Consider the following 12,724-nt stretch of genomic DNA (forward strand, 5'->3'; position numbering starts at 1 on the left):
AGTGGAGGCTTCCTCTTAGGGTCTTCATGGCTGCTAGAAGAGGGGGAGCCCAAAACAAAAGGACTCCCTTGAGCCATGCTATTCAGCAGAAGCTTATTCTGGTGATCCACCAATGCGCTCAAGGATTGAATACAACACAAATAGATCATTTGGCCTCAAGGTGGTCAGATCCCAGACAATACACACATTTCTTGTGGGAATCAGAATTAAGCATCTTCTGCCCACAAGAACACCACCTCTTAAATCTGGTAGGTTTGTCTGACATGTCCTACTAGCCAGCACACAATCCAGAGAACACAGATAAGAGGAAGAACCAAGTACCAAGCCCCCAATCTACTTACAGAGACAGAACCTAGTAGCCAAGCCAAACACACACAACCAAACTGAAACAAGCTCAAACAAAACTCCACTATCCCTAAACAACTAACTAAACTAAGGGAGAGGGATACAGAAAAAAAAAAAAAGGCAAAGGAGAGAAAGCCTAATGCTGAACGAGAGCTAAAACAGGGAAGGGAGGAAGACAGAAAAATATATTACTACTACGTACCCAAAAATTGAAAAAAAGATGCACTCACCCAACAGAAAAGCCTTAAATGCTGTGAGCTAGAAATCATGTCTGTTGCCAAACGCTGCAAACAAGATCTGGGGATTTCACTGTACAAAGGGATTATGGGAGTGGGAGGAGCTCGAGCCTTGAATCAGCTCTGTACAGTTGCTGGATCGGATCAGACATCTGAACCAAGGCCCAATTGTGATGAATAATGAAATGGATAACATCAGATGCTGTAGATTAATTTAGCAATTATCAATGTGTGCTATGTGACTTGTGCAGTATTTACCTCTGAGTACCCAGTTAAAACTTCTCTTGTATATATACAAGACACACACTGACTCTAACACAGAAACAGACTGCATTATATAAAGTTTCTCACTTCAGGGAAGACAAGTTATCGGACAGATCATACCACATATTACATTTACTTTCTTCTTCAAAAAAAAAATCTTAAATCAGTTCCTTTTGCTCTATTAAAAACTTCTCTAAATGAAAATTATCACATTTATTTATTTGTCCTTTGTTAACCGGGTTAGACCAATGAGCTGGGGGCCCATTTTCAGTGGAGACCTGAGGAGAAAAACTCCACAAACACGTGATAAAGATGATGTCAAAAAGTAATATACATATATCATAACAAAACCAAGTTACATTGCAAGTTTAAAAACATAAAAAGGGCAATATAAAAAGACGTGAATATCAACATTAATGTCTTGTAAATAATCATTAAAAGTATCCACAAAGCTCCACAAACACATGATAAAAAAGACGATGCCAAAAAAAATAATTCACATACATCATAACCATACCAAGTTACATTGCAAGTTTGTGAACATTAAAAAAGGGCAAGATCGAGAGATATCTGAGTAACAACATTAATGCCTTATAGAAATTAAATATGCATTTTGTGCATGAGGTAGAGTTGCTGGAACAAAACAGAATAGTAAGTGGAGTGCAGAGAAGAGTGAAGAATAATTGAAGAGATAGAGAATAGCAAAGAGTGGCAGTTGTGTCTGTTATAGTGGGTGGAGTGGAAGGAGACGTGGTAAAGTAAGAGTTGAGAGAAGAAGATGAGGAGGAAAGAGTTAGTGTGGCCAGGGAAATAAGAAGTAAAATAGGGGAGCAAAGTTGGGAGGAAGGCTTAGTTTTTAAGAGTGCTCAGTAGTGTAGCTATGGATTCACAGGATTGTAAGTACATATAATGTATGAAGGGAATAGTTTTGTGGTAGTGGAAGATTAAGTGGGATGGTGGCAGCTGCAGGAGGGAGAGATGGCTAGGTATTTTTTTCAGTTCTTTTTTGAACAGGAGCGAAGACCAGATATGTTGCATGTTAGATGGGAGTTAGTTCCAGGTTTGAGATATGGAGCATTTATAAAGTAACCTGCCAATAGTTTTGTTGGACTTGTGGGTGTTCAGTAGTACTTGGTCAGTGCTATGGACAGATTGTGCAGGTTTGTAGAGGGATAAGAGGGTGGACAGGGAGGGAAAGTTTTCAGGTTTGTAGAAAACAGAATGTGCAATTTGTATCTGGGGAAAGTGGGAGTAGTTGTGGGAACTCAAGCCACTGAAGTTTTTTTAGTGCAAGGCTGCGATGGGATTTGTAGGGGAGATTACAGGCAAATCTGGCTAGTAAATGTACTGTCTGTACGTGCTTCACTGCCTTTGCTTAACATTGCTGTTCGTAAACTCTTCCTCTCACCAGATGCAAGGTTATGGAGAAAATTTCTGGCAGTGGGTGTTGCAGAGAGCAACACACACAGTCAGCCTAAGCAAATATGGTGATTTCATTGCAAAGATGCAGGTAAGCAGACATAGGCAATTTAACTGATCTACACCCTACTCAAGTATGGTTTTGGGAAGGGCAGGTCTTATCTCTTGATCCTTGCAAACTTCTTTGAAAACGTTACACAGGCTGTAGACAATGGTCACTCTGTGCATGCTGCTTATCAAGACCTGGACAAGGTTTGTGACACTATATCCCTTATATGCAGGTACTTCTTTAAGTCTCTACATTGTCCACATGATGGCAAAACAGATCCCAAACAGTGAAAGCTGCTGGCAATGTTTACAAATGAAACATTTTTAACTAGTAAGTGCACTGCGCAGATCACTGCTGGGCCCTCTCCTGTTTGACATTTATCTGCAGACATTCAAACCAATATTCTGAAGTGTTTGATCAAGTTTGCTGACGACTGCAGGCTAGGCACTTATCAGGCTCATCCACATACCTCTCAACTGTCAAGATTTTCCCTGAATGTCCAGATTTTTGCCTCATATTTTTGGTCTGTTCCTCATAAAATTTGTGGTTTTCTGGCAAATCACTTGAATGATCTGAGGTTTGAAGTTACCAAATAATAATATATATTCGAGTTTCAGACTTCAGATTCTTCAGAAAATGTATAAACTAAAACCGTGTTACTTTAGCAACTTTCTAAGTTTATAAGAGCAATATTTAAAATGTGTCCCTATTTTTGGACTTTTGTTTTCTCATTTTTTCAGGTTTTATGCAGATTTCTTGCACTGAGAGGTTGAGAGGTATATGCTCATCCACGTAAGACTAAACTACTCCAAAAAGGCCTGGAATAGGCATATACTGATGTACTAAAAACTGTTGCAAGCTAAATTCAAGCAAGTGCACACAGTAGTATCTGATAAAAAAGCTGTGCCCACCTCATACAACTGGCACTGCGTCTCTTACACTAAGGTATATAGACATGTGCATACAGTCGACAACATAATATACCAAAATATTTACATTTAACAAGAGACTTTCTTAATGGTCAGTGTACGATACCAAATAATATGAGTTTGTGGGTACCTACCTGAGCACTTTTACTACAGTCTCACTTTGTGTCAAAATATTCCACTTACAGTACAGAATCCAAATATGAACTTGAGTGTAACTGCAAAGTGTCAGAGCCGGGGTGATGACATGTAATAAGTATAGAAGACTTTTGTATTGTACTCACCAGTGAAATAAAACCATATCAAACAGGACTCCAGGACAGGTTATACATAGCCAAGGAAGTGCTTCTGACTTTTAAAAAAATTCTACAAATCAGTCAGAAAACACTACTGTGTGGTCTTACTGAGGACAAATGCAGTGCTCCCTACTACTCTTGAAAGAGAGATATTAAATGCTTTCTTACCTTGTCCCCTTTCTCCTCTGGCTCATCCTCATTCAGGAATTCTCGTTTGGGGTATGGAATTTGACAGCCAGCAAATACGCTAGATAAGAAAACAGAGAATAATCTTCCTTGAACAAAAGACAAAAAGACTTTCTAAAACACCAGGAAGAATTTAATGTGTTTTATTGGACATTTACCAAGTCATGTAACTTGGAACTATATACCCAGTTAAAGGTGAGCTATACTGGTACTCACTGTAACAAATTTAAGACCTACAACAGTTTTTCCTCTAAACAACTCATCCTGCAGGCAGCAAATCACAGCTCTTTTCCACGTACAGAGTTTTCTACTGGAGTACTACTTGTTCACCTCATTAGCTAACCCAATTCTATTAGTGATGTGTAGGACACGTCTATGAGAAGGACACGAGGCTATTCTTTAACCAGTCATTTCATACTAGCTTAGCTATAGTACTGGTGTGGTACACAAGCTACTCAAACATGTTCACAGTTACATGTGGGGTATACATTGTGTGCTAATAAGCTAGCTACAGTGATTTGTCAAGTTGTACATAATTCATCTGTAAAGTTTCATGTTGAATACGCACCTCAGTGAAGCTAAATCACTTACCTTGTATCTCTATCTTATTTAAAGGCCATTTATTTTGACATTTGATAACAGGGTATGTCCGACTCAGCATGAGCCCTTTTTTAGCAAAGGCCCAGTCAGTAAAGCTCCATACAGTACAATTAACATGGCAGAATTAACACAAAGTACAGAAAACTTAAGATACATGACAGATACTGAATATAAAAGTTGCTATAGTCACCAAACAAAATTCTCAAAATATAGTGCAAAATCTCAAATACAATGCAAAATGAATCAATCAGCAAGCAATGAGAAAAAACTGAGTATAGAAGACTTAAGGTACTAGGTATAGATCCATGACAATTTCAGAAATACAATACAAAAATAAAACAAACTACAAGCTCAGGGGGTAAATATATATATATATATACAAAATTAAAAAAAATACCACAAGTGAGGAGTTGACTAAGTTGGTTTGAAGGGGGAATAGAATAGAAAGGACATTAAAAATGGTAGAAAGAGATGGGGTAAAACGAATAGGTATGGGAAAAAGAAGAACAGTGGGAACAGAGTAAGGGAAGGGTATGAAGGAAGTTAGACATAGGTAAGTAAGAGAAGGGAGAAAGTACAGTTGTGTACACTTACCATAAATGTAGATGTTCAAGTGCATTCATTACATTTGGGCTATCTGCTTGCAGGTAGCCCTCAGTCGGCCCAACTAACAAAGTCCTGGGTCCTGGATGCCATTACATCAGTTTTTCTTGCCCCGGATGTCAGGTGCCCCCCTAATGGGGAGCAATTAAATATAAAAGTACAATGATATACCTCCAACAAAAAAGCAAATAAACCAAAAAGGCTTTTAAGCATAGTAAAGGAAAGTAGAGGTATAGCCAAAAGAAGTTAGGGGGCTTGAGGGAGGGTAACCAGGACTGCCACAGTGAATACACTCGAACATCTACATTTATGGTAAGTGTACACAACTGTACTATGTTCTTCGCGTTTCACTGTTGCAGTCATTACATTTGGGTAGGTTCCCAAAGCTATGGTTGGGAGGAGGAATTCAGATAGCATTAGGACCCGCTATAAGGCCCTGCAAGACTGCAGTAAATTAACAGCCCTTGCAGGTGTTGAACCCGGGACAATGAACACCACAGTCACTGACTTTACCACTAAGGCATCCGAGATATGAAAATCTTTATGAGGTATTTGCTCTCTACAAGTAATGCAATTATTAATTTTACTGACATCGGTAAGGAGCAAGAAAAAGTTTCCCCAATGGGGTACCTTAGCTTTATTTGAAGACTTTGGTTCTGAAACACTAAAATGAAAATTTCAGGAGTCGGCCGACTGGCACTTGCGAACTGCTTCTGCTTTGGGCACTGCACGGCAAGAAAGACTGATGTAATGGCGTCGGCTGCACGTTTTGCACCCCCTGACGACCTGACGTCATGGAAGAAGGGACAGCAACCGACGCAGGACCCAGGACTTTGTTAGTCGGGCTACCTGCAAGCAGATAGCCCAAATGTAATGACTGCAACAGTGAAACATGAAGAACATCTGAAGGTGCATTGTCAGGGGATAGAGACAGAAATGAATGGTGGGAGGCAGGGATGAGAGTTAGGTGGGGGGTTATGGTATCTAGGCACTACACAATGTCAAACGTGAAACAAAATTTGCCAGAACTAAATAGATGCATCTCAAAAATGTAAAAATATGTTTATTTTCAGGAGTATATGTGCCTGAAAGTAAGTTCACTTCAAAAATATGCCCAAACTGCAACACCACTGGAAATATTTTGCTGCACAGAAATTTGGCAAAAACATGGAAGCTTTGGTTCATGAAAAATGACTTACTCCTCACTGGTAGTGGATTTGTTTAGTCTGGAAAGATACAGGGCCGGATTCATGAATACCTAACCCTGTGTGTACACTAAGTGTACACAATCTGTATTAAAGAACATCATAATCGCATTTTTGTGCTGTTTATTCACTGAGAGATTAGATGTAGTCTACACACTGGGGTAACATTTACAAACCCCCTCGATATATAAGGTGGCAAGAAAGGCAGCAGGAAAACTACAATTAGGAGAAAGAATGTGAGAGTTATGCTTGTTCATAGGTTGGTACTGAGCTATCTGCCCGAAGGCATATATTAGCCCAGCCACGTTGTGCGGTATTCACCGCCCAGCCACGTTGTGCGGTATTCACCACCCCTTTAGTAGTTCCCTAGACCCTTGTACTAGCAGCTAGTACCCTTGGCCCCTATCTAGTAGTGCTGTTGGTGTGATCCCCGGTGTGAACTTTCTGTTACCCATCCACTCATGAAGGTTCCTCCTCTTGAAGAGTGATATTGAGGGGCTCTGTCTTATGTAGATCGGGACCCTGTTCCATATTAAGGGAAGTCTCTGCGAAGGGGAATCTATCCCTCCAGCATGTTCTATTCATTGTTGTGTTGAGGTTTATATCCCTAGAGTGTGTAGCTCGAGTAGATTTGGTTTTGCTAAGATGGAGCATGTTCAACAATTCTGGGTTGGACATGGCTCTGTATGTTAGACAGAGATCGCCTCTGAGAAAGTGGTATGCAACAGAGAACAGTCTTAGCTTTTTCTATCATGCTGCATAGGGCAACTGTTTGAGGCCAGTAATTCTCTTGGTTAAGTACCTCTCTGGTCTCTCCAGCTGCTGGAGATGTCTAGCCAGGTACATTCCAATTGGTGCATTGTACTCAATAATGGGACTGATGAGGGAAGAGTAGAGGGGCACCATTACATCCTTAGATCTTGATGCGAACCCTTTCATGATCAGATGGGTCACATAGGATTTTCTAACCACTTTGGCAACATGGTTATCAAAGGAAAGCTGGCTATCTACTTGGGTCCCTAGATCCCTTATTTCTTCTTCAGATTTCAGGGGATTACCTCCTATGTTGTAGTTTGCGGGTACTCTGTTTTTTCCAAAGGGGATTACTACACATTTTTTTTTGCATTTAGCTTGAGACCATGGCTTTGACACCATGCATCAGTCTCATTTAGGCCCTTCTGAAAGATCTCCATGTTGGCCGGAGACTCTATTATAGCACCCAGTTTGCAGTCGTCCGCAAACTTAGTCAGCCACAGCCCTTCCGTGCTTGCCTGTACTTCTGAGAAGTATATGTCAAACAGGAGGGGGCCCAGGACAGAGCCCTGAGGCACACCACTCGTTACTGGTCTGGATTTGGACATAGATCTAGCTACTCTTACTTTATGGGATCTGTCTGAGAGCCAGTTTGCGATCCATCTTGTGACGTAAGGGTTTATGCTCGTGTTGTCTATTCTCTCAGAATGGTGTACACTCAGTGTAGGCATTAATGAATCCAGCCCACAGAGTGCATCTCTGCTAGACACTGGGAAAAAAACATAAAGGGCAAAAAGAAAATGCAGCACTCATATCTACTCAATTAGTGTCAGCCCATAAAGAAAGAATAGTTGTGCAAAATCTTACCATAACCATAGATGTGTCCCTCTCTTCCATGCTGCAGTACTCAGTGTGGGATTCCCTGCCTCAGGGGACCCGAACGTCAGCTCCTATACAAAAGCTTAAGCCTGGTTGCTGTAGGTGCATGGGACATCACACGTAGGGCCATAAACCAGGGACCTTAAACGTGATATCTGCACGCACAGACCTCAAAACTTGAAGGCCAGTCAGACAGTCCCAAAGAGAGTAACAAGTGATGTCAGCCAGAAGTGTCAAGTGTCCTATGCTGGCTAATCTGCTCTTGGTGAAGGGTAGAACTTAGTGCCTAAGAGTTGTCTATAGTCCAAACTAAATATAGGGGGTTGAAGAGAGGGAGGGAACACTGCAACATGGAAGAGAAGGACATCTATGTTTCACACAACTATTCTATGTCCTTCTATTCCTATGTTGCAGTATTGTTAGTGTGGGAGAGTACCACAGCTTAATTAGAGGGAAGGGTGGAGTTAGAAGTGGAAAATTCCAGAAAACCCTGCAGGATTGCTCTAGCAAAGCCTGCTCTGGCGCCATGGTCCAATTTGTATTGTTTGGTGACTGTGTGAATTATGGACCAGGTGGCTGCTTCCAGAATGGATGCTGTGTCCAGCCCTTTGAGGAAGGCTTTGGAAGTAGCCATGTCCTCTAGTAGAGTGAGCTCTCACCCCTTGGGGTAAGTGCTTGCCATGGTGTGAGTAGCAGAAGGAAATGGATTTTCTGATCCAACAAGAAATAGTCTGTTTGGGGACTGCCTTGCTCAGAACCGTGGAGTAGGAAACGACAAATAGTTGGTTAGATTTTCTGAAGGACTTAGTTTTGTCTAGGTAGAATCTAAGTTGTCTGTGTACATCCAGAGAATGGAAAATCCTCTCACTATTGCTAGTAGGAGAGTGGAAGAAGGTAGGTAGGTGAATGGACTGATTTAAGGACAGTTCGTTGACCACTTTAGGCATGAATGTAGGGTTAGTGCGTAGGGTCACCCTATCCTTGTGGAAGGTAACGTGGGGGGGGGGGCAGGCCATGAGAGCCTGCAACTCTGACACTCTCCTAGTGGAAATACTGGCCACTAGCAGTACAGAATTCTATGTACACATTTGTAAAGAAGTGGTGCTAGTTGGCTCAAATGGGACCAGTGCTAGCTTTTCGAGAACAAAGTTGAGGTTCCAGGGTGGTGGGATGGGTTTTCTAGGTGGTCTAAGGTGTAAGACCCCTCTCAGGAAAAGTTTTACATCCAGCTTAGTTAGCAAAGGGGATCTAGAAGTAGACAAGCTGAAAGGTGGACTTTCACTGAAGAGTAGGAAAGACCATCCTTAATGAGTTCACAGACATAGGCAAGGACTAGGGATGGGTCTGCCTGGCCTGGGTCCCTGTCCTTATGTAAACACCATTTGAAGAATCTCTCCCATTTTGATAAATATGATTTCCTAGTAGCATGTTTCCTAGCCTCCCTCAGGACTGTAAGTGCGTCCTCTTGAGTAGTGGTGTCTGAAAGGGATTAGAATTTTATCACCCAGAGTGTTAGGCATAACATCTGTTGGTGAGGGTGAATTCGAGTTCCCTTTTGTTGTGTGAGTAGGTCCCCCTTGTGGGGTAACTTGTGGTGATTGCCCTTGGCTAATGAGAGAAGTAGGGGGAACCAGTGTTGCCTTGGTCAGTAGGGAGTCACCAGCAAGATTTTTGGTTTGTCCTTCTGGATTTTCAGTAGGACTTTTTGGATTAGTGGGAAGGGTGGAAAAGAAACAGTCCCTTCCATGGAATACTGAAGGCATCCACCATCCATTCAAGTGGAGAGTGATACCTGGTACAGAATCTGTTCAATTGTCTGTTATGGGGGGAGGTGAACAGATCCACTTGAGGTGTGCCCCACCGGTGGACAATGTCTAGGAAGGTCTCCCTGTTCAACATCCACTTGTGCTGTAGAGAGGATGTTCTGCTGAGACTATCCGCTTATCTGTTGTCCTGAGAAGGGATGTATGAGGCCTGCCGGGTCAAGTTGTGCCTGGAGGCGAGGTCCCAAATTTGTACAGTTATCCTGCATAGAAGGTAAGCTCTGGTCCCTCCTTGTTTGTTGACATACCTCATGACTGTGGTGTTGAAGGTGAATATTTGAAGAGGGCCTGGTTGGAGAATAGGAAGGAAAGCCCCCAGCACCAGAAGAACTGCAGTAATTTCCCTTACATTAATATGCTTATTTTGAAGGGTAGGATTCCACGCCTCCTGTACCCTGAGGTGGCTCCCCACCCTAGGGTCTGATGCATCTGTATGCATAAGTTGGGTTGGGGAGAGGATTTTAAGTGGTAGTCCCACCACCTTAATTCTGTTTTGAGGCAGGGTAGAATGGGAATTTGTTGCTCTAAGGAGTGTTAGTGTTGTGATCACATGTTTTTCAGGTACCACTGGAACTTTCACATGTGCATTCTTGCTAGGGTAAGCATAGGGATTGGTGGCTGCCATCAGCCCCAGAAATTGCAGGAATTGTCATGCAGATATCAGAGGAGCTAGTAAAAGGTTTTGGAAGTGACAGGACTTTGTCCTGGGGAAGGAAAGCCTGAATCAAGTCTGTCCTGATCCTGCAGCCTAGAAAGATTTTGCCTTGCTGCGGGAGTAAAGAGGATTTACTTAAGATGAGGGTGAAATCCAGGTTTTGTAGAAGGGAGGTGGTGAACCTGAGATGATTTTGAAGGAGCTCTTCTGTTTCTTCCAGAAGGAGAATGTCATCTAGGTAGGGATAGATTTGCACATCTTTGGTCCTGCAGTAAACAATGGCTGGGGCTAAGCATTTTGTGAATACCCTATGTGTAGACAAACCAAAGGGCAAGGCTGTGAACTGAAAATGAGAGCACGGTCTAGTAAAATGTAAGAATTTTCTGTTGGAGGGTTTTATGGGAATATGTAGATAAGCCTCCTTTAGATCTAGGGTGGCCATGTAGGCCTGGACTGGTATTAAAGGGAGAAGAGTTTGAAGGGATAGCATCCTGAATGATGGTACTTTTAGGAATTAGTTTAGGAAGGATAGCTCTACTATTGGTGTTCAAGGCCCACCTTTTTGAGGATCAGAAAGACTCTTGAGTAAATTCCTTTTCCTTCCTGCCCTGAAGGTACAGGTTCTATTGTTTCCAAAAGGGGAGGCAGTGGGGGAGGCAGACTGATGAGGTAGATGGGCAAGGCAGTCATGCATTATTGGGTGCACATCTATCCTGAAAAGGTTGTCTTGGAGTAGGTTATGAAGCAACAGGTCTGGAGTAGGTTTGCCTCCTGGTTCCCCTCCTGTGCCTGGTAGGGGAGGGGTGTGTGAGAGGAAGGAGTTCTCCTGTCAAAAATAAGTCCTTGCAGGATAATTCCTGTAGTACTTAGGAACAGGAGACATAAGCAAATGTTTGATGTCCTGTAGTTTTCTCCTGCAGATTGTTTGCCAGACGAGGTTATGATCTAATGGGGCATCCATAATTTTAGATTTGAAACCCTCTTGGAGTGGTTGGAGGTGAAGCCAAGAGTATCTACGGAGAACTGAAGCAGAAGCTGCAGACCTAGCAGAGGCCTCTGTAGCATCATAACTACACCTAACGGAATGTCTGGCTACCTGAGAAGCCAGTGACAGTTTAGATGGTATCTCAGATTTAGTAGGGCAGTCAGGAGTGGCAGGCAAGCGATTGGAGGCTTGTGAAACTACGTCCAGGGTATATTGTACAATGTGAGTTTGGTAATTGATAGCTTGGAAAGCCGGGGTGGAGGAGGTGTACACTTTTTTCCCAATCCTGCCCATGCTTTTCCTATCCTTATCAGTGGGAAGAGGAGATGCTGAAGGAATCAGCCTGGATTGCTTGTCAGGAGAGACAGCAATTTCTGCAGGGTCTGCCAGGGGAGGCTTAACTAAGAATTTTTAGTCATCAGGCACTTTGTAGAACCTGTCCCGTCTCTTAGGAGCAGGTGGTTGAGAGTCTGGATTCTTGGATACAGAGGTGAAAGCATCCAGATAGGCAGGTAAGACAGGTGGGATGGCTGACAGGAAGGGTGATTTCACTTGGAGTTCAAAATACCTCCTCTGGGCATCAGTCATCTGGGTAGTGTCCCATTTGAAGTACTCTTTCATCTTTGTAATAGTTTCCCCAAAAGTAATATCCTCTGGAGGGGAGTCCCCTTAAATGGATTCCTCATCTGGAGAATAGTATTCCAGAGGAGAGGCAATTTGTGAGGCATAAGAAATAAACTCATCACAAGATGAGTAGTAAAGTTCTAAATCCTCCTCACCTTCTTGGGTAGTAGGCAAGGGGAGAGAAGTGGCAGAGCAGGCCTAAGACTTGGCACTGGAATAGTGGAATGGGAAGAGGTTGTGGGCCTAAAAGCCATAAAAGCCTGCATCAAGAAGTTAGTAAATGATTGCCAGTCTGGGACTCCTTCAGGGGTAGGAGTCAGGTGTTATTTGTTTTCACTTAAAAGGCGTAGGTCTGGGAGAAGGCCTGGATTCTGGGGCCTGGGCTTCAGGTAATGGTGTCCTGGTCGGTTGTCCAACTGTTTCTGGTTCCCCCTCGACATCGGTACGGACCAACGTCTGTGCCGTCTCCGTGGATGCGCAGGCCATTACTTCTGAAGTGGCTTCCTTGGTGGGAGCAGTTGAAGTAGATGGTTCAATCGGACATCCCTCAACCCCTAGATCAGAAGCTGGCGGGACGTCCGATGGCAGACAGGCAATGGAAGTAGGCCTTCAAACTTTGGCCTTTTGTCGTGGTTGTACAGTCAAGGAATGGCCAATTCGGGATCCATCTTGAGCACAAGCTTTTTGATTCACTGGTTCTCTAAATATAAGTTGAGTGCGGCCAGATGGCTACGAAGGGTCTTTGGAACAAAAGACTGGCAAATGGAACAAGCAGTATGGTCGTGTTCCTTCCCTACACAAAAGATGCAATGGCCGTGCGTATCTTTATGCAGTATCTGACGCCCGCAATGGCATTTGCCCTTCTTAGTGCCCATC

General features: G+C 42.9%; 1 protein-coding gene across 3 annotated transcripts in view; it reads right to left on the reverse strand.

Annotated features, from left to right (window-relative positions):
* CDK19 (cyclin dependent kinase 19) overlaps nt 1-12,724 on the reverse strand; it is a 1,741,514-nt gene that overhangs the window by 422,705 nt on the left and 1,306,085 nt on the right. For all 3 annotated transcript variants that reach the window (XM_044066618.1, XM_044066628.1, XM_044066639.1), the window contains exon 11: nt 3,704-3,782. In XM_044066618.1, coding sequence (XP_043922553.1) covers nt 3,704-3,782 — 79 coding nt within the window. The remainder of the gene's footprint in view (nt 1-3,703; nt 3,783-12,724) is intronic.

This window comes from Protopterus annectens, chromosome 1.part0, assembly GCF_019279795.1.
Source record: "Protopterus annectens isolate FY-2018-M chromosome 1.part0, PAN1.0, whole genome shotgun sequence".
NCBI classification, from domain to species: domain Eukaryota; kingdom Metazoa; phylum Chordata; order Ceratodontiformes; family Protopteridae; genus Protopterus; species Protopterus annectens.